This window comes from Zingiber officinale, chromosome 1B (assembly GCF_018446385.1).
Source record: "Zingiber officinale cultivar Zhangliang chromosome 1B, Zo_v1.1, whole genome shotgun sequence".
NCBI lineage: Eukaryota > Viridiplantae > Streptophyta > Magnoliopsida > Zingiberales > Zingiberaceae > Zingiber > Zingiber officinale.
Window position 1 is genome coordinate 3,706,022 of NC_055986.1, and position 23,152 is coordinate 3,729,173.

At 41.2% G+C, this 23,152-nt stretch overlaps 1 protein-coding gene across 1 annotated transcript; it reads right to left on the minus strand.

Annotated features, from left to right (window-relative positions):
* Positions 1–6,776: 6,776 nt before the first annotated feature.
* On the minus strand, positions 6,777–10,615 carry LOC122047269 (putative receptor-like protein kinase At3g47110). The gene is made up of 2 exons (XM_042608437.1): positions 7,431–10,615; positions 6,777–7,357 (listed from the first exon to the last, which is right to left on the minus strand). Exons 1-2 carry the CDS (start codon positions 10,546–10,548, stop codon positions 6,966–6,968), a joined length of 3,510 nt encoding a protein of 1,169 aa, XP_042464371.1. The 5' UTR covers positions 10,549–10,615; the 3' UTR covers positions 6,777–6,965.
* Positions 10,616–23,152: the final 12,537 nt, after the last annotated feature.

Here is a 23,152-nt window from a genome sequence, read left to right on the forward strand (position 1 = left end):
TAATAAGTAACGATACCAATAAAATAAAGATAGAGTAACACAACAACATAAGATTTTCTACTTAGATGTTGATAAAGAGGTGACACTGTAGCTCACATTGCTCATTAACCTACTAAAGTTTCCATTTTTTCGACTTTTCAACGTTCTTCCTAGTATCCTTGAGGATTCCTGTTCAAATAAATATATATATTACAAATTAGAAACTATAATTATATACCTAATAGATTGATATAAAATCTGTTGGAATACAAACAATCTGTTGCCGGAGATTTACGGGTATTAGTTGAATTTAAGCTACACTGAATTAAATTCAACTTACAATCGAAATGACCTGAGCAGATAATCTCAGGCTGCCAGCAGGGGCTGGTTTCTGTAACGTGCAGAAGATCAGACTAATCCACCGAGCGGGCGGACCAGAGCGACAGGGAAGGTCTGTAAAGCGGCAGACCAGATCGACAGGGTAGGTCTGCAGAGCGGCAGACCAGATCGACAGACCAGAGCGGCAGGGCGGGTCTGCAGAGCGGCAGTCCAGAGCGGTAGGGCAGGTTTGCAGAGCGGCAGACTAAATCAACAAGGCAGGTCTGCAGAGCGGCAGACCAGATCGACAGACCAGAGCGGCAGGGCAGGTCTGCAGAGTGGCAGACCAGATCAACAGGGCAAGTCTGCAAAGCGGTAGACTAGAGCGACAACCAGAGCGGCAGGGTAGGTCTGTAGGACAGTAGACCAGAGCGGCAGGGTAGGTCTGCACGGCGGTAGACCAGAGCGACAGACCAGAGCGGCAGGGCAGGTCTGTAGGGCAGTAGACTAAAGCGATAGACCATAGCGGCAGAGCAGGTCTACAGGGCAGTAGATCTAAGCAACACACCAGAGCGGCGGAGCAGGTCTGTAGGGCAGTAGACTAGATCGACAGACCAGAGCGGCAGGGCAGTAGACCAGAGCGGCAAGGCAGGTCTGCAGGGCAGTAGATCAAATCGACAGACCAGAGCGGCAGACCAGATCAATAGGGTAGTCTTGACATACCAGGTCTTGATCTAGCAAAAAGTAGACTGGCCGACCGGGCGAACGACGAGACTGACCGGGAAAACTAACCGAGGCCTGCGAGAGTCACAGTTTCCTTGAAACATATTCGCCCACCTCCGGCTGTGCTTTGAGGCTTATAAGGGTCGTCTGTTTCCCAGGATACAACGGTTAACCGTGGACTCCACCAAGCACTGGTGGTCACGATGAATTGAGTGGCACCCGATTGCTACCACGGGCACTCCGCTGAGCAGGAGTTGCACGACAAAGGAGGAGGAAAATGGAGAGTGTTTGCTTTACTTACTGTGTCTTCTGCCTATGATCGGAGCCTCCTTGTATAAGAGCTCGGATCAATGGCCAGAGTTAATGATCTTGACCAAAATCTACTTGGGCAAATTTTGCCCCGACCAGTCTGGCATTCGTGTGCACAGGTCGCGCTCGCACATGAGTCAACTTGATTCAATGGAATTCGGGCCCTGGATTTGCACCCCCCCTGCGTACCCACGCGTGAGAGAGAGCCTCTCCCCATGCATTTGCTCACATCCTCAATGTGATGTGTATGTGAATCAATATAAACCAACAAAAATGTCTTGAAACTTCCAATGTGGGACTAAAGTCTCATTCACAATGGAACCTCTTTCCGCTTCCATTTCTTCTCCATTCACTTATTCAACAAAATCTTGCTGGTGTAACCTCTTAAGTTTTTGTAAATTCATTTTAGCCCCTCTTTGGTTTCAACACATGGCATGAAAAGTGTAAAACTATAAATAAGATTCTTAATCTAATAACTAGAAGCATCAATAAAGGACTACTAGTTTAGAAAATCTAAGTAGCAACTACAAAAAGTTCCTCAATAAAAAATACATAAACTTTAAAAGTACTTAAGAGTAATGGAATATAAACTTCATATAAAATGTATGTAGCAACACTAGCTTAGAAAATGGAGGTAGACACATCAAATGGGTTGATGGAAATATAAATATCGAGGAAACTACACAAACATTTTCAAGGTACTTAAGTGTGTTTATTTTTACCGAAAAGTAGAAAAAATTAGAAAGCAAGAAACCTATATTACCTTGTTTTATTCATTCCTTGCTAAGATTTCATTAATTCTTTGCGCATATCTTATTCCAGTGTTCAAATTTGCAAATATAAATAATATATCTCTCAAAACTTCTTGAATGTAAAATATACAATGTAAGTGAAAAAACACATACATATAATAATCTATCACAACATCAATTCTTAAACTCATTTCACCAGTATGGCATAAAATATACATATAGTATTCTGACAATCACATAAAATGGTTTCAGTTTAATAGGACAATCCGGTGGAGAATCAAAGTACCATCATGTTTAAGTTCCCGAACAAGCTCTTGCAAACCGTTGCTTGATAAATCTTAGTGAATGAGAAGTGTTTCCAAAAGAAAAGAAATATGTAATATCTCTCGGTTTATAACGATAACTTGGTATATCCACTATACCACCATTAATTAGAATATGTCTATGGTTAACTAATTGTCTGGCTATAGGAATCGTCGAAGCTATACCCAATCGGAAAAGGATATTATCCAAACATATCTCAAGTAATTGTAGTAAAGCCTGACCTGTTGACCCTTTGGCTTGTCCAGCAATATGTACATATTTAAGTAATTGTCGCTATCTCAAGTAATCACATTAAGGCTTTTCTATTTTTCTATGATAAAACATAAGATTCTCTATCCTTACAAATATTTCCAAATTTTTTCGAATAAAGTCTAATTTATTATAAATTATTTTCTAAAAAGATAATTGTTAATATTAAAAATTCAAGAAAATAGACATTTTGAAAACTTTATTTTTTTTGTCATTCAACAATGTGTCTCATACATCTAGATCAAATAATAGAATTTTTAAGAGTTGAAAAAATAATTTTAAATATTTATTTTCAAAAATGATTTTCTGTATTGAAATAATTTATTTCTTTTCAAATACAAAGTATTTCTTTATAAAAAATTTTCTACTGCTCTAACTCATTTCTATTTAGTTTTGATAAATATTTTCAAGATTTTTCAAAATAGAAAAGTAATTTTTATATTATTTGTGTCAAAATGAGAGATTAATTAGTAAAAATAAAATTGTTTCTAAAAGATATTAGCTTAATGGTAATCGTTGTTATGTACCCTCGAAAAGTTTTTAAAATTTTTTAACAATTTACTTTATTTTTTCAAAAAAAATTTACTGTTAGTGTATTTTTCCTAATATTTTTATGTGATCAAAGGGGACGAAATAGGTAAAAGTTAAGAGGGATTAAGGGGGAGTTAGGATAATTTTTTATCCTTGTACTTATTTTATTATCCTTGTACTTATTTATCATGTTTAACTTCATTTATCATGTTATTACTTTCTGTTAATCCTAACTTTAACTTGGGTTGATGTACATCAAAAAGGGGGAGATTGTAAGTACTCTGTGGTAATTTTGATGTGGTCAACCAAGTTAAGTTAGGTCCTGTGTGTTTGATCCTTTTATCTAAGTATGTAGGAGTTTAGGAACACAAAAAGTCGAGCGGAAGACGTAGCTAGCGAGAAGGATGCCACGGGAAGGGAGTCGACGGGCTCGGTACATTTGAAGGATGAGATGATGCAGAGAAGTACACCAGCATATGAGAAGGATGCGCGCGGTAATCCGAGGAACGAGAAGTTTGGGAGGAAGGCTGCTCAAGGAGAAGATCGGAGTTGGGTTTGAGTAAGCTCAACTCCGGTTACACGAAGAGATCAGTGTTGAGCTAAGTTGCTCTGTGGAAGGCGCCTTTCATGGCTGGAAGATGCCTTCGATGAACAGTACGAAGACGCCTTGCAGCCTTTAAAGGCGCCTTCCGATAATCGTTAGCCGCGGATAAAGTTTTATCCTCAACGGATAAAACCTATCCGATGGAAGATGACTTGGACCATCTTAGAGGTGCCTTCAAGCTACGGATAGTATTTTTCAGGGGCTATAAAAAGCCCCTGGACATAGGAAATAGACAACAACTCTAGTATTCATTTCCTAGTTCTTTTCTGAGCATTCAACGAGTGTAAGAGGCTTATCCGCCTTCAACGAAGAAGATTTTTAGTACATTTTCATTTGCCTTGGATTAACAACCACCTAGGTTGTAACCAAGTAAATTCTTCTACCTCTTTTATTTTATAGTTGTTCAATTAACCGATTATAATTATGCGATTACTACTAATATGAGTTGAGAGATCGAAAAAGGTTTCTTTTTATTTTTGACAGACAATTCACCCCCACCCCCCTCTTGTCGACCTGCTGCACCAACACGAAGACCTTCTGACATTCAAGTTAGTACAAAATTCGGATGGGTGAATGAAGAACAATAGAAAATGTGCGCGCGAGAGTAAGTTTTTTAGTGAGTCTCATCGTACCTCCTCAGCGGAGAGGACCCCCCCTTTATATATCACCTCTCATAACCTCCGTAATCATAAGGTGACTAAGAATGTCAAAGATTGTTAGGTAATGGAAAATTATAACCTAGGAATGTGCAGTAATTGTCCGAGGAATCTTCCTTTACCCACATCTATACATCTTTTGTAGTTTATAGTTTATGTCGTTGATGAGGCGGTTGAAGAAATGTGTTGTCATAAGTGGTCGGCTGATGAGAAACATAATTGATCCCGTCCGGAAGTTGAGTCAGACGGAGGTCGGTTGTGCTGTCGTCTGCGTTGACGGGGGTCGCTGAGATGCGTTGCTGGCGTTGTACTTCCTACAAGGGCTACCATGGGAGGATGACGGAAGACGATGACTGGGACGATGAGGCGAGGGTCTCCTGCGCACACTCAGACAAGCACCCTCCACGTTAGGGACCAAGAACCAAGGAAAAAGTCCCCAAAGCAGGCCCTCTGACGCTCAAGTCAGGTACTTTTCCTTAGAAGAACAGTAGAATTAAAGAAAAGTAAAAGACAGATGCAAAAAGGTGAGAGAGCATACCTGCGTAAGGGAGAGGACACCTCTTTTTATATGACAGTGTGTACTTCTGGTTTCTGGGAAACGTCAGGGAATGTCGGGTGTCAGACCTTGTATGGTGGTAAGTGTCACGTGGCATCCTATCATAGGTGATAGGAAGGTTCTTCTGATAATGAGTCATGGACCATTGGAATATACCCTGACACCTAGCGGTTATTCTCTGACAAGTAGTTGCGATTCTCTGACTTAATTGTCGTGTAGTGACCCACCGACTTGAAGGGAGAACCTCTGGCTGATTGATCTGCCCAGACCAACATATCCTGACCTGTAAGTCTTGGTCTGTGAATTCTACCCTGCATAGCCTGACCTGTAAGTCTCGACCTGTAACTCCTGACCTGCCTGGTCTGACCTGTAAATCCCTACCTGCCTGGCCTGACCTGTAAGTCTCAGTCTGCAAATCCTGATCTATAAGTCTCTGTCTGCAAAGCTTGACCTGCATAGCCTGACCCAGAAAGTCTTGATCTGTAAATTCTGACCTGCATAGCTTGACCCAGAAAGTCCGGCTCTGTAAATCCTGACCGGAATAGTTACTTCCCCTTCTTCCTTATTCCTGATGTTATTCTCCCGGCCTTTCGACTAAAGCACCTCAACCAGTGCGCTCATTTATACTCCAGACTTGGATTTCTTACTTGAACAACCTTTTTGAGCCCCCGACCTAGAACTCCCGACCGAGCATTCAAAGTAAGCTTCTGACCTGGAACTCCCGACCGAGCATTCAAAGTAAGCTTCTAACCTGAGCCTTTTATCCGTGTAACCTACCTTAACTCCTGACCTGGAACTCCAGACCCCTTGTTAGATGGGTCATAGCCCCCATGACTCAATACTCCGTCTTCTTGACTTCTGACGGTCGTGTCCCCTCGACTTCTGACTGTCACGTCCCCTTGACTTCTGACTGTCACGTCCCCTTAACTTCTGACTGCCACATCCTCTTGACTTCTGACTGCTACGTTTCTTTGACCAGGTCATACCTTTATGCATCGTATCAACAATAATCCTTGAAAAATGTTCCAGTAGAATATTCTCTGACATATAGTTGTTATTATGATAGATTGTCATGATTCTCTAATTACTGTCTGCTGAGTATATCTCAGTCGGCTTAAAAGGTCGACCGTCTTTAAGTTCGTTAGTGCATTAAGCTACTCGATTATATGCTGGGTGATGGTGGAAATCCATTTGGGCAACAATATAATAAACAGAGCCTACTAAAACCCATCCGGTAAATAACATGAAACTAAGTACCCCAGTCTAGCCGGCTTTGTAGCTGATCGACCATATAATGGATTACTTCTCAGAGAACCTTAAATTGATCATCTGTACACTAACGGGTATGAAGTAAACTTGAGGTTTGGAAGTCCGACCGAGTTTATAAAGAGTTGCTTGACACCCGTGCGCAGAAGAGATGAATATGTTTGAGATGTATGGGTCCATCCGACCAAATTATCGGTCGAATACGAATGGAGGCCTTCTATCCCGTGTGGGGACCCATAGGGTTAACCAGTAATAGAGTCGATCGGGTGTACACAGATCAGAGTAGGGAGTTTGACCTTTACCTCGACTGAAACAATAATCAATAGGTAGGTCGAATATCTCTTAAATAAGTCGGCTATTGAATGACCGGACATGCTAACTTCCCAATTCAAGAGTAAAACATTAAACCTCCTATGTTTGACCGGCTTAAGAACTGATCGACCCTCTTCCGAATGACTTTGGTTGAGTTGGTACTTAAAGCCTTAACGCTGAACAAATAACAAAGCTGATAAAGAATATAATGGTCTCTTTCATATTGTATATAATACATGACTTCTTAAAAATATTCTTTGCAATAATTACTCTTCTCATTGTTTTACATGATCTTATTCCCATTTTTAGGTACATAGGATAGCTGCCTTCGTGTTCTTATCGAGCAAGCGTAATTATAGATAATGTATAATCCATGTTCTAAGCAATCACATGTTGGTCATGAGCAACAGATTCTTGATCGTTTCCATTCTCGTCACTGCATCTGCCATGGTGATCCGCTCCGCAGGCGACGCCTTAGCACAGCAAAGACCAACCATGAGCACCGACTCCAAGCACTGCTTTATCCTTCCGTTCGCCTGCTTCCCAACCACGAAGTTCAACGCCACTTCTTCACCCCCTTCACAGAACATCGCCGGATCCGCCACGCCTCCGGTGACGTCAACTCCGGCGGCGAGCTTTCTCTCTACGTACTTCTGCAGTGTAAACCCGTCCTTGAACTCCTCGTCCGTCGGCCGCCTCCCGGTGAACAACTCCAGCAGTAGTATCCCGTAGCTGTATACATCTGCCTGCGTTGATATCAGCCCGCCCATCCCATACTCTGCAAATAAAAAAATTAACATCTCGTGGGAATTTGATCGGCCAAATTACACGCTCTTTGGATCATACATCACCTGGAGCCATGTAGCCGATGGAACCTTTAATGGCGGCGGAAGAAGATTGGTAAACGCTGGAGCTTCTCGTGAGGAACCTGGCGATGCCGAAATCCCCGACGCGAGCGGTCATGTTGGCGTCGAGAAGCACGTTGCTGGGTTTCAAGTCGCAGTGGATAATCGGCGAGTCGTAGTGGTCGTGGAGATAGTTCAAGGCCGCGCCGACGTCGATAGCGACGTTGAGCCTATGCACGAGGCCGAACATCTTGGTGCTGTGGAACTTCCTGTCGCTAGGCTCAGGGTGCAACCAGTTCTCCAAGCTCCCGTTCGGCATGAACTCGAACAGAATAGCTCTGAATTCGTTGCCCATGGAGTCGATGCTGACGCAGGTGGTAAGCATCTTGACGAGGTTCCGATGGCGGATGTTGCCAAGCGCTTCGCACTCCGCGATGAAGGCCTTGAAGGCTCCGCGGTGCTCGAGGTCGAGCACCTTGACTGCAATTTGCTCGTCGCCGAGGGAGCCTCTGTACACCGAGCCGTAGCTTCCGACGCCAATCAAGTTCTCTGGGGAGAAGTCGTCGGTAGCCTTCAGCAAATCCGTGTAAGACACTTTTGTGTGAACTTGATCAATATTCCGATCACTCGGAACCATGGAATTTCTGTTAATCCGCCGCCGTCGTTCCACCACGTAGAAAGCAGTAAAGAGAGCAATACACAAGAACAGAGCAGTCACCGGCAGTGCAATTGCGAGCGCGAGCCGCCAATTCTTCTTGGATTTGTGTGTTGGGCAGGAAGGCAGATGCAAACTCGCGATGCCGCCGCAGATTCCTCTGTTTCCCTCGACGTCAAACTCGCTAGAATTAAGGAATAATCCTTGACTTGGTATCTCACCGGAGAAAGAATTGTAGGAAAGATTGAGATTCTCCATGTCTGGGTAATTTCCTAGGAACTCTGGAATTGGACCGGACAGGTTATTGTGCGAGAGGTCCAAGTCTATGAGGCCTTTCAAGTCGGCGAGCGAGCGAGGAATGGTCCCTTCGAAGAAATTCCTGCTCAAATTGAGATATTCCAGAACTTGGCATTCTCCAATTGTGCTCGGAATGCGTCCGGAAAGGCTGTTGTTGTAGAAGGACAAGTACTGAAGGTTGCGCAAATTGCCGATCTCCTGCGGTAGCGGGCCGCTCAGGTAGTTGTTGGACATGTCGACGAAGTTCGACAGTGCTTCGATGCTTAGAACCTCATGCGGAATTGAGCCGGTGAGCTGGTTGTTCGATAGGTCCAAAATATTTAGATTCTGGCAATTCCCGAGCTCCGCCGGTATCGTGCTTGTCAAGAAATTTCCGTTGAGGAAGAGCTCGTTGAGCCGAATCAAGTCGCCGAGCGCCGGCGGGATGGTGCCGGTAAACTTGTTGTCGTACAAGATCAATGATTCCAATTCGATGAGCTCACCGAGGAAGTCGGGGATGGGGCCAGTGAACTGGTTCTCGTTCAAACCCAGTGTCACCAGGTTAGTGAACCTCCTGATCGTGGCCGGAAAGTTTCCGGAGATGCGGTTCCGGCCGAGGGTGAGGCTATTGAGACTCCGGGAGAGGTTGGCAAAGGAAGCTGGGAGCTCGCCGGCGAGTTGGTTCTCCATGAGGTTGAGGTCCTCCAGCTGCGTGCAGTTCGACAGGGAGGCGATGAAGTCCCAGTCTCCAGGGGCGGCTGCCACGAGCTGGTTTGTACCGAGGGATAGCTGCTTCAAATTAGGCAGTTTGCTTCCAAGATTTCGCGGTATCTTCCCGCTGAAATTGTTGCTGCTAATGTCGAGTTGCTCGAGAAGCACGGCGTTATTCAGCGACGCCGGAATCGGGCCCTCGAGTTGGTTGTAGGCCAAACCGAGCCCCCTCAGGTTTGGCAAAGCGTCGCCGATGTCATCCGGCAGCGTCCCCTTTAAGTTGTTGAAGGCCATGCTCAAAGTATCCAAGTTACTGATTCTGAAGAGGGACTGGGGAATGTTGCCGCTGAGGTTATTGCTCGACACCTGCAAGAAAGAGAGCGTCTTGAGATTGCCTAAATCCTCCGGTAGTCTGCCTTCGAGGTGGTTGTACGCCAAGTCGAGGATTCGGAGCAAAGAGAGATTAGTGATGGAAGGAGGGATTTTCCCGGTAAGGTCGTTGGTGGAGAGGCTGATGTAGGTGAGATTTACCAGTCCCCCGATAGAATCGGGGATACCTCCGGTTAGATTGTTGTTGCTGAGGACGAGCTCCTTAAGGTGGAGCATTCTTTCCAGCGGAAGGATTTCCCCGGAGAGTGAGTTGTTTGAGAGGTCAAGGAACCAGAGATTCGTCAGATTTCTCATCGCCGACGGGATGGTTCCGGTGAATTGGTTGTTGGAGAGGCACAGCATGCCTACGGAATAGAGGTTCGCGAACGACGTCGGGATTCCGCCGTTGAGCTGATTGAAGGAGAGGTCGAGGTAGGAAACATCTAAGAGGTCGCCAAGAGATGAAGGGATCTCGCCGGTGAGCTTATTGTATGAGAGATCGAGTGTTCTGAGAGAGACAATCCTCCCCAGCGACAGGGGAATCCCTCCTGTGAGACGGTTGCCGGCGAGGCTGAGCAGGCGTAGATTGGGATGGGGATTGGAGCCGAACTGGACGGGAATGGCGCCGGAGAGGAAATTGGAACTGAGGTCGAGAAGAGTGAAGTTGACGCAGAGATCGAGGCTGGCCGGCAGGGTGCCGTTCAATTCGTTATAGCTCAAGTTGAGTTGGCTCAGCCCGGCCAGTCGGCCTAGCTCCGGTGGGATTTCACCGTACATGGTGTTGTTGGGGAGGAGCAAGGAGGAGAGGTAGGTGAGGTTGGCGACGGCGGGGGAGATGATTCCTTTGATACCGACGGCGGTGAGGTCGATGGAGGAGACGCGGCCAGGGTGGGCGGCGTCGGCGCATGCAACGCCCGGCCAGCGGCAGAAGTCCAGCGTGGCGTTCCACGGCCGGAGGAAGCCACGGGGGTCATGGGATATGGCAGCGCGGAATTCGAGCAGGGCGGCGCGGTCTGCTTCCGGTCCGGTTGCGTCGGAGGCGGAGTGGCAAATGAGGAGGGAGTGTGAGAGGAGACAGAGTAGGAGCAAAGCAAGAACCGGCATGAGCTCCATGCGCGCAGTGCTGAATGCAACGAAGAATTCAGTGGATGAGCTGCAAGTGAGACTTTGGAGGACTGACTAAATAGAACCTGGTGTTGGAAATATTGCAACGTCAGCAGTGGGACTTAATTAATCATCGGCTAACGGAAAACTTCCGTAAAACTATATTAATCATCCAAAACTACTCAGGCTAACTAAATTTATCTTATAATTATCATATTATATTAAGTGAACTTTACCATGATAATAAAAACATGGACTTCATATTAAAATGGGCATAAAATAAAAAAACGGAAATGACAGTGTTTAAATGACAATCGAAACCAAGTCGACTTCATATTGGCGGTGTGTCGGAGTCAACCTAAATGGCAATTAATGGGAACCCTCCAAGGAAATAAAGTCAAATTAGGAGTCAAACAACATTAAACACCACGAGTTCAATCAAACAGATTCGTTGTAATTTTCCAACACGCGATGTGGGAGAACAGTGTGTGATCAGTTTCAAACTTAACTACTTATAAGAAAGGCAAAATAATGAGGCCGTGACTTCACATTTTGCGCGTGGAAATACACGGCTAGTCGACTTGACGGTTGACCCACAAAAGTTGGGCCCACGTTTAATTAATTTCATCTAGTTAATTTTGAAAATAGATATTTTTTCCACTTAGCAAATAAATTTGGAACACTAGACTAATGCAATATTTATTTTAACTAGTGTGAGCGTGCATACATATTGTATATATAATATAATAATATATAACGGATTTTTTATATAAAAAATTATTTTAATTTAATATTATACTTATTTTAGTAAAAAAAATTAAGAAAATTATATTTTTTGACGATATCGTTGGCCTAAAATATTTATAGAAGTTTCTTTGATCATAGTGTTGTCAATTCTAAGATATGAGACTAAAGAGAACTATATTTTTTTATATAAAATAATCAGAAAAAATTAATGATGAGAAAAATTCATAATAATATGTTGTAGCTGAGTCTCGAACTCTAGATCACTGATTGTTTCGCACGTGGAATTACTAATAAACCTTGGAATTATTTTTAGTGTAAATAGAAAAAAGGACATTAACGTAAATATATTTTAGGCTTCACCAAAGTTAGTTAGTAAAGGGGGGAAGATTTTTAATAAAATAGTAAGATATATAAATAAGATGTCGATATTTTATTATAAATATTAAACTGCTAAATACAGATATTATATTTGATATTAGACAATAAATTGAGAATTTTTTAATATTATTAAAATTACCAAGATGTGAAACTAAAAAAAATCAGGATAATACATATTTTTATATAAATAATAATAATAATAATAAATTTTAAAATTATTTTTAATATAAAAAATATTAACTTTAATTAAATTTTTGACATCATCAAAATTAATTTTTAAAAGATTCAGTAAAATATTAGAAATATCTATCTTTTAATTATCCAAAATATATTTAAATTTAATTATCAAATATCAGATACGATGATATAAATCGATTAAATATATGTGGCTACTCAATCATTAAATACGCATCGATAGAAAGAGGGAAATTTATAAAGTTTTATTTTTATTCATTTCATTGAGTCAATTTTCCCTCAATAACAAGAAATGGAAAATGGACATAAAAGAAAGAAAAAAAAGGTAATATGTAAACCATACAAGTTTTCCTTTTATTTGAATCGTAGAGCAAGTCGACCAACATAATTGGTCCTATCTGAATCCTACAAAGATGATGGGTTAGATATGATGAAATCTTTCTTTGTTAGAAGAAGTTTTCATTTGATCTTACATATAAATAGATGAGCTAACAAAATGTTAATGTCTAAAAAATCAAGGGGAGTCTTTGGTGAAGGTCCTCTGAATCTCAAGTCAGTATAAAACTGGACGGATGGCTGAAGAACAATAATAACGCGCACGTGAGAGTAAGTTATAAATATTCAGTGAGTGTACCTTCGTCACAAAGAGGACTCTCCTTTTATATATCATCACATATAACCTCCGTAATCATGAGATGACAAAACGTATCAGAGGTTATTCGGTAAAGAAGAGGATACGACCTAGGCGATACGCAGTAGTCGTCCAAGGAATCTTCCGCTGACCCAGATGTATACATTTTTTGTTGTTTATAGTTTTTATTATCACTGAGGTGGCCCGAAGAAATATATTGTTCTAATTGGTTTGCTGATGGGAGACACAATGGTCCTTAAAGAAAGTTCCAGGAGAATATTCTCTTACGCATAATTGTTATTATGACAAGTTGTTAAGATGTTATATAATGAATATAACTCGGTCGGTCCTTAAGCTGACCACCTTATTAGGATGATGTAGTTTGCTGAGCATAACTCGGTCAGTCATTAAGGTCGGTCGTCTTTATATCTACTTCAGTCATTAAGCCGCTTAGTTATATTCTGCGCAGTCTTGAGATATTCATTTGAGAGTGATATATTGTTTTAGTCATATTGGAAATTTGTTCAAGAAATAATATAGTGTCTCATGCTCCATAGAAGTTCTTCGGATAACCTATGCTTTGCTGGAATCCCGTCCAAGTGACAGGTCCGGTCAACCTTTTATCCGCCCATGTTTAAAATGGATTACCAAGACAAACATAGCTACATTCTGAGAGGTTCGGTTGGTATATTAAACTGAGTTACATCATGTCATTGCTCGATTGGATTTTTGTATGGTCAGGGCATATATACTCGTCTGACTTTAAAACTGGACGGATATACATATACATTGTCACTTTAAAATCAATTAAGGCAATCGACAATCAAGATCGTCTAGGTATATACATGGAGACTCATACGAAGTAAGGAATTTTGCTTTCCTCTTGATCATACTGTTCGTTTGTTGTGGAGTGAGTCAGTCATTTCGATCGACGCATAAGGCCGATCGGTCTTAATTTTTGTCGCCTTAAGATATGGTCATCCTTAAGACATTAAACTTCCTAATTCGCTCGGCTTAACTCTTAAGGGATAATCATTTCTCCTCAATCGAATTATAATTCAGTCTAATTGAATCTAAAAACTTTAACATTGGACAATTAATCAAATTCAGATGAAAAGATATTACTCCTTAAACATGATTACTACGTCATCTTACTTAATTATCACGTCATTTTCGAATTTATTAACCGGTATTAATAATGATACTAATAATGATTAAAATCTTCCACGTAAAGTTAAGTCAAACTACGACTGTAACAGCACAAACAACAAAAGCTAAGTCAAATAAGGTGGGAAAAGAGTAAAGAGGTATGAGATCGGAATTCAAAGCTAGGAAGCAAAATTGAGACAATGACGTATTCTCGCGCCCATGTCGGCACGGCGAAAAGTTGCATTCCCATTCATTTTCACTAGACGCGACATCAATTCCAATACGTCTGACTAGTCAACTTGACTTCAAGAAATTGGGCCTGTGATATATTGGGCTATAATAGTTAGGTCTCAAGGAAAGTGTGCTCGTTCCTATTAGCACCTTCTAAATTGGACTGGCCGATGATGAACCGTTGTTCTAATATTTCACACTATTTTTTCCCCAAAAAATATAAAGTTAGAAGAAAATAATAAGATTTGTGGATGTTTAGTTTAGAGAAACAAGGATGGGAAATGAAAATAATAATCATTGATTGTCATTGATCCGGTGGTAAGGTAAGGTTCGTCCGGCAGGAGGTCAAAATGGTCAACGTCCTAGGCAAGCGTTTGACCGGGCAAACTACCTTCCTGGTCAACAGGAAGAGTAGTCGGTCCTACACTTCGATAGCTCGGTCAGACGCCGAGCTTCCGATGCTCATAAAGCTCAAGCAGGGAGGAACGAAGGCCGAGCGACCGTCTCGCTCGGCTAAACAGTGGGCGTAGACTCGACCTGACAGGCAGGACTCTCTCGCTTGGTAGGACAGAGTCGGATAGCAGATCATTGGCCGAGCGGACGCTCGACCCGACCATTGTATCACCCAGACGACAGACTGGCCGAGCGGCTCTCCCGCTCGACCCAATAACAGACAAAAGGGGTAGTTGGCGATATCTTCCTAGGGACCAGTGTCATCGACGGGCTGCATGGTTGGCAGCATGGTCAGGCAGAGAATCGTACAGTGGAAGCTTCCACTGTCATGTCAGGAATATGCTCGGGTCGTTAAGGTATGACGTCAGATACGTTTTTCTGATACGTCCTTTCCAGGTATGCTTTGAGAAGCGTGCACGCCTTGGGAAGCGTGCATGCACCTCCTGGGAGCCCTATATAAGGACCCCCAGGTTTCGACAGAGGTATGTTCATTACTGTAGCTACAGTTACGCTGCTGCTCCTTTCTTCTCTACTTCATTTGCTTGTCGCCGGTAATCGACTTGAGCGTCAGAGGGCTATCGTCAGGGAACCCTTCCCTGGTTCGGCACTAACGACTTGTGGTTGCAGGCTTAGCTCGTTGGAGGCCTATGTCATCTTCAGTTGAGATCCAGTCAACGTGAGCATCACCTCCCCAGCGTCCGTCGACTCACTCTCAGACAGGATCAAATTTGGCACCGTCTGTGGGAACACATCTGAATCAGAGCTGAGAAGATGGAGGAAGCTGGATGTCTCCACACCATGACGCTCACTCCTGAGCAGCTCAATGTGCTCATTCAGGTACGCGGCAAAGATAGCCGAGCAACAGCAGCAAAAAGCACTAGCCGATCGACTGGCGCAACAAGCGACGTCGGCCTCGGGAGGCCATGCGGCGCACAAAGACCGGCCAAAGCAACTCTCCATATGGGGACAGAACAAGATGTCGACCGACACTCCAAGAGAGGTTCCACCGGCACCCATTTCGTTTCACCGGGCGTTATTTCATACGCCCTCAGAGATTGCTCAGGCCAACCAGGACAGGGGCTCTACTTCAGATGAGGCTCCCGTTCGGGACGCAAAAAAGGGTAAAGCGCCCCGAGCTGATTCGTCACCCGAGAGGATCAACCGATAATTCTCCGAGGCCATTCTACAGGATCCGCTGCCGAGGCACTACGCTCCCTTGGCGATCGGAGAATATAACGGGTCGACCGACCCGGACGACTATCTCGGTAAGTTCGATAACGCCGCTACCCTTCATCAGTACACAAATGGAGTCAAGTGCCGAGTTTTCCTCACCACTCTCTCTAGCTCGGCGCAACGGTGGTTTTGGATGTTGTCGGACGGATCGATTAGAAGCTTTAAAGACTTCCAGACGATTTTCCTTCACTACTTCGCGAGCAGCAGATGCTATCAGAAAATAAGCGTCAACCTATTCTCCATGAAGCAGGGCCAGAGGGAGACTCTCCGAGCCTACATCCAGCGCTTCAACCAAGTGGCGATGGATATCCTCTCGGTCTCGTCTGAGACCATGATGAACGCATTCATGCAAGGGCTCGTGGACGGGGACTTCTTCTGGTCGCTCGTCAGGAAACCTCCCCGCGATTACGACCATATGCTGAAGAAGGCCAACAAGTACATCAATGTAGAGGAAGCTCAGGCAGTAAGAAGGAAGGAGGCACCGTCTAAGCCGCCCTCGGTGACCGAACAAAGGCTACCGATCAGCCATCAATCTCTAAGAGGGCCCCGAGCCGAAGGAGTACGGCCACACCAGGAAGAAAGGCCACACGCCGTCCAGCATGTTGCCGTCGAGTGGCCGAGACCTAAGGGGAAGGTATGGACCTCTTTGTTCTGCTCATTCCATCAGTCTACAACTCACAACATCCGCGATTGTCGCAGATTCAACCCGGTCGCCCAATCGACACCTAAGAGTTATTGTCGCCGGTCCCTCTCTCCTAACCGACGACACTTGCATCATCGTTCCGATCGTCGAGAGGACACAAGAAGATCTCCACGGAAACCTCGTCGGAGAAGCACTGATCCGACCAGAGCCGCACGTAACCAAAGCAGGTCATTCGCTCAGGAGGAAGAAAATAGAAGTAACACCGCGCGAGGTGAAATCAGCATCATCGCTGGGGGGCCGACTAGTGGAGACTCCAACCAGGCCCGAAAGTCCTATGCTCGACGGTTGGAGATCCATACTATAGGTTGCAGGAGGGAAAAGGCGAGCAGACCAGAGATCAGCTTCTGCCCCAGGGATCTGGAAGGAGTTGAAGTTGTTGGGATCGTTCGTACTCGGCTAGAGAGGAGGGGTGTGAATAGCCACCCCAAATTCTCGCGTTCTTCCTTCTTGTCGATTGTTGAAGAAGCAACAGCTTCTCAGACGCCAACCACAGCAGCAGCTCAGTCGGAGTCCCAGCCGAAGGAAGAAGCTCACGCGAAGCTTGCGAAGAAGAGCTCAACAAAGCTCAAGCACCAGAACATCAGCTCTGTAGCAGAAGAGAAGAGGAAGAAGTAGTAGCACAGAAGATGCCCTCGTCTCCTTTATACCATGCACTCAACCTGCACTGCACCTGCGAAGAACAGAAGACAGAAGACTAGCCGTTGTGAGCCAACGGATAGTTCTGGACCGATCAGGCTGAAGCCTGATCGGTCCAGGGCACCTCTGATCGGTCCCCGGACCGATCCCACCTCTCTGTAAGAGAGGTGGCTGCGTCTCTGATCGATCGTGGAGACCGATCAGACTCCCTGCTGAGCGGTCTCCAGACCGATCAGATGACTTACAGAACCCTTCTGTTTGTTATCTGATCGGTCACCAGACCGATCCAGGTTTAGAGCTCCAGCCCTAAACCCTAAATGGTCCTGAGAACGAGCTACCAAGCCCTCTCTTGACCTAGTCCGAGCTACCGAGCTACCGAGCTACCGAGCTACAGAGCTACAGAGCTACCGAGCTACCGAGCTACCGAGCTACAGAGCTACAGAGCTACAGAGCTACCGAGCTACCGAGCTACAGAGCTACAGAGCTACAGAGCTACCGAGCTACCGAGCCCTCTCTGACTTCCCATGCCAAGCTTCCATACTTGGACTTCTCTCGTGCCAAGCTCCCTGCTTGGACTTCTCCGTGCCAAGTCCCATACTTGGACTTTTCTCATGCCAAGTCTCCATACTTGGACTTTTCCGTGCCAAGTCTCCATACTTGGACTTTTCCCGTGCCAAGTCTCCATACTTGGACTTTTCTCGTGCCAAGCTCCCGTGCCAAGCTCCAGATTTAAGAACTAGACTTGTTTCTTTAAATGATGAAACTTAAATTAAAGATTAGAAAGTCAACTGATGTAACATGTCACTCCACTTCTATTTTTATGATTTAGCTCATGATCAATGTAAACTTAAAGTATTAATCCAAAGTCTATGGTAACTTTCTGGATTCATTTTTATTTAAGGCATTCTTTTCTTTAATGGTCCCTTTTAGAATTTAATGTATGACTTACTCCTTAGCATCATATGGAGTGTGTGGGAACGTTTGCATTAGATTGTACCTTTTAGAATTAATGCTGCTTGATCACTGGGAAAAATAATGTTTGCATGGTTTATAATAGAAGCTTTGTATGCAGTGACATAGAATGAAAATTCTGCTTAATAAGAAATTTAAGAGTCACCATATTGTTTCAAGAGGTTACCATTGATGTTACATAGATAACGCTTTTTGCACTTCTGTTAGATGACTATATCAAATGGTTTTTATGGTTATGTAACATTTATGCAGTGCAATTAGAACCACGCGTACAGTTTAGTTTCTAATTTGTAATATATATCTTTATTCGAATAGGTATCCTCAAGAGTATTGGGAAGAATGCCGACAAGCTAAAAAAATGGAGAGACTTTAATAAATTAAGGAGCACTAGGAGCTGCAATCCCTCCTCTTCATCGACATCTAAGTAGAAAATCTCGTGTTATATCGTTCTACCTTTGTTTTAATAGTATTATCATTTTGTTGGTTGCTTATGAAATTTCTTCAGAATGTTATAGATATTATTTTTGAATGTTAGAAAATTGTATATTAAATTTTATTTTGAAATTTAGTATTTTGAATGATTTATAATATTGGAAAATTGTGTATTAATTTTTTTTATTTTTTATCTAAAAAAGACAACGGTTTTTCACCGTTGTTGTAGATAGTTTAAAACTGTTGTTGAAGACCCTGTTATTAAAGGTAGACTCTCAAAGACAACGGTGAAAACCTGTTGTCTTTGAAGGAAAAGACAATAGTTTTTCATCGTTGTAAAAATGTTGTCTTTGCCTTCAAAGACAACGGTTAAAAACTGTTGTCTTTGGGCACCCCTTTTAACAACACGGCATTTAACAACAGTTCTAAAGGGGCTACGACAACAGTGAAAAATCATTGTTGTTAGGCTTTTTTCTTGTAGTGATTGTTGACAAATATTGTTCATGAGCTGAACATATATGTGTTCAAGATTGTTTATTTAGTTAAACGAGTTGTTCAAACTTGTTCATTTAATTGATCTCGTATATATTAAACGAACATAAATAAGTTTTTACCAAGCTAAATATGAAGTCTATTCACGAACGTTCGATTCATTTATAGCCTTAACGTCGAGATCTCTTAGCAATTTATGTAAGGCTGAAATCAACTATAATATTAGAAGGATCCCTATGCCTTTAAAACTTAAGGCTAAGAATGAAAACAATAAGTGAAATGACTAAGTACGGAAAGATGTACATGTAATCTTGCTTAAGAGATCAAGAAGCACAATTTATTATTTCAACTTTTAATTCTTCTTTAAGTTCTCAAATAATTTACATAAAATGTATATTTACAAACATTTGTATGGTGAAGTTAGAATTTATATATCTTTATATGTTATTAAGATAAATTCTCAAATCTTACTATGTTATAAACAAGTGCACGTATCATGAGTATAATATCAACAAAAGTAAATATCATAAATCATGTGAATATCAACATATATATCAATGGCCTAAATATAATAAATCAACTAAGAAGTGAATCACTTGAGTCAATATCCACTATAACAAATATGTCTTTCCATAGCTCATAATTATACTATCCGCAGCGCGCATCATATGTTGCATAACTGCAAGTTGTTGAAAGTCATAGGACATCAATAGTGCTTCGATGCTACAGTTAAGAGTATTTGTAGTGTACACTGTGTGCTGTAATTATGAGCATTTGCAACAGGGGTCACACGCTGTAGTTAAGAGCAATCGACAATGCGCAACGTATGTTGCGGTTAAGAACAATCGATAGCATCTGCAACGCACGATGTGCACTACAGTTAAGAACATTCAACAACATTTGTAGCGCATGTCGCGCGCTGCGGTTACGATTATTCAAATACCACATACAGCTACCATACACAAATTATAAAACTACATACATATACCACATTACCACATACAATTATAATACAACATACACACAATTATAAAATTAAAACTCAAATAATTATAATATCACATACAACCAAAAACACCACACTTAAATAAAAAAATCACTTAATAATATAATTTCTTTCCTACAAACACAAAATAAGTACACGGCGGAAGGAAAACATAAAAGCAAAAGCAAGTTAAAGACACGATTCAATTTTTACTTGGTTTGGAGCCTCGACGACTCCTACTCCAAGACTCAAGTCCCGCAGACCTATCGACGAGTAATCCACTAAAAATCTCTTCTGGAACTATTGGAAGAGGGGATCGAGTACACAAGAATCGAAAGAGTGTAACAACCTACACTTTTCTTTTGTAGAAATTAAATACAGAACTTAAATATCTGTTACCAAACAATTTTGCAAATGGTCGGCCTGAGCTCAGTGTTTAGAAAACTTCTTGATGGTAATCAGGCGTAGTAGAGTCATAGCAGGGCAGCAGCAGGAAGCCGGAGCAATCGGAAAGTCAATCGGACGCTTAGAAGCTCCATTACAAGAAAAAAGCCTCACAACAACAGTTTTTCACCGTTGTCGTGGCCCCTTTAGAACTATTGTTAAAGGTCGTGTTGTTAAAGGGGATACTCAAAGACAACAGTCAAATGTTTTTGAAGGCAAAGACAATAATTTTACAACGGTGAAAAATCATTGTCTTTTTTTTATCTAAAAAAATAAAATTCAATATAAAATTTTCTAGTATTATAAATCATTTAAAATACAAAATTCAAAAGTAAAATTTAGTATACAATTTTTTAACATTCAAAAATAATATTTACAGCATTCGGAAAAAAAAAATTATAGGCAACTAACATAATAATAAGTAACGATACTAATAAAATAAAGGTCGAGCAACACAACAACATAGATTTTCTACTTAGATGTTGATAAAGAGGTGACACTGTAGCTCACATTGCTCCTTAACCTACTAAAGTTTTCATTTTTTTCGGCTTTTCAACGTTCTTCCCAGTACCCTTGAGGATTCCTGCTCAAATAAATATATATATTACAAATTAGAAACCATAATTGTATACCTAATAGATTGATATAAAATCTTGTTGGTGTAACCTCTTGAGTTTTTGTAAATTCATTTCAGCCCCTCTTTAGTTTCAACACATGGCATGAAAAGTGTAAAACTATAAATAAGATTCTAAATCTAATAACTACAAGCGTCAATAAAGGACTACTAGTTTAGAAAATCTAAGTAGCAACTACAAAAAGTTCCTCAATAAAAAATACATAAACTTTAAAAGTACTTAAGAGTAATGGAATATTAACTTCATATAAAATGTATGTAGCAACACTAGCTTAGAAAATGGAGGTAGACACATCAAATGGGTTGATGGAAATATAAATATCGAGCAAACTACACAAATATTTTCAAGGTACTTAAGTGTGTTTATTTTTATTGAAAAGTAGAAAAAAATTAGAAATCAAGAAACCTATATTACCTTGTTTTATTCATTCCTTGCTAAGATTTCATTAATTCTTTGCGCATATCTTATTCCAGTGTTCAAATTTACAAATATAAACAATATATCTCTCAAAACTTCTTGAATGTAAAATATACAATGTAAGTGAAAAAAACATACATATAATAATCCATCACAACATCAATTCTCAAACTCATTTCACCAGTATGGCATAAAATATACATATAGTATTCTGACAATCACATAAAATGGTTTCAGTTTAATAGGATAGTCCGGTGGAGAATTAAAGTACCATCATGTTTAAGTTCCTGAACAAGCTCCTGGAAATCGTCACTTGATAAATCCTAGTGAATGAGAAGAGTTTCCTAAAGAAAAGAAACATGTAATCTCTCGGTTTATAACGATAACTTGGTATATCCACTATACCACCATTAACTAAAATATGTCTATGGTTAACTAATTGTCTGGCTCCAGGAATCTTCGAAGCTATACCCAATCGGAAAAGGATATTATCCAAACATATCTCAAGTAGTTGCAGTAAAGCCTGACCTATTGACCCTTTGGCTTGTCGAGCAATATGTACATATTTAAGTAATTGTCGCTCTGTTAGACCATAATGAAACCGTAATTTCTATTTTCTTCTAGGTGAGCATTCGATTAATTTAGTCCTTACAAATATTTCCTTTTTTTATATGATAAAACATAAGATTCTCTATCCTTACAAATATTTCCAAATTTTTTCGAATAAAGTCTAATTTATTACAAATTATTTTTTGAAAATATAATTGTTAATATTAAAAATTCAAGAAAATAGACATTTTGAAAATTTTATTTTATTTTTGTCATTCAACAATGTGTCTCATACATCTAGATCAAATAATAGAATTTTTAAGAGTTGAAAAAATAATTTTAAAGATTTATTTTCAAAAATTAGTTTATGTATTGAAATAATTTATTTCTTTTCAAATACAAAGTATTTCTTTGTAAAAATTTTTCTATTGCTCTAACTCATTTCTATTTAGATTCGACAAATATTTTCAAGATTTTTCAAAATATAAAAGTAGTTTTTATATTATTTGTGTCAAAATGAGAGATTAATTAGTAAAAATAGCATATTTTTTTTTTAAAAAAAATTGTTTCTAAAAGATATTAGCTTAATGGTAATCATTGTTATGTACCCCTCGAAAAGTTTTTAAAATTTTTTAACAATTTACTTTATTTTTTCAAAAAAAAATTACTGTTAGTGTATTTTTCCTAATTTTTTTATGTGATCAAAGGAGGCAAAATAGGTAAAAGTTAAGAGGGATTAAGGGGGAGTTAGGATAATTTTTATCCTTTACTTATTTTATTATCCTTGTACTTATTTATCATGTTTAACTTCATTTATCATGTTATTACTTTCTGTTAATCCTAACTTTAACTTGGGTTTATGCATATCAAAAAGTTGGAGATTGTAAGTACCCCGTGGCAATTTTGATGTGGTCAACCAAGTTAAGTTAGGTCCTGTATGTTTGATCCTTGTGTCTAAGTGTGTAGGAGCTTAGGAACATAAGAAATCGAGCGGCAGTCTGAGGATGACACGGGAAGGGAGTCGAAGGGCTCAGTACATCTGAAGGATGAGATGTTGCAGAGGAGTACACCAGCAGATGAGAAGGATGCGCGGGGCGGTCCGAGGAACGAGAAGATTGGGAGGAAGGCTGCTCAAGGAGAAGATCAGAATTGGGTTCGGGTAAGCTCAACTCCTGTTACGCGAAGAGATCAGTGTTGAGTTGAGTTGCTCTGTGGAAGGCGTCTTTCATGGCTAGAAGCACCTTCAATGAATAGTACGAAGGTGCCTTGCAACCTTTAAAGGCGCCTTCCAATAGCCGTTGGCCTCGGATAAAACCTATCCGATGGAAGAC

What these genes read in the sequence shown, in the direction of transcription:
- LOC122047269 (XM_042608437.1), bottom strand. Translation starts at nt 10,548, where the DNA reads ATGGAGCTCATGCCGGTTCTTGCTTTGCTCCTACTCTGTCTCCTCTCA. An exon ending in CATCGGCTACATGGCTCCAG is followed by an intron (nt 7,358 to 7,430) that starts GTGATGTATGAT and finishes TTTTATTTGCAG; the next exon opens with AGTATGGGATGGGCGGGCTG.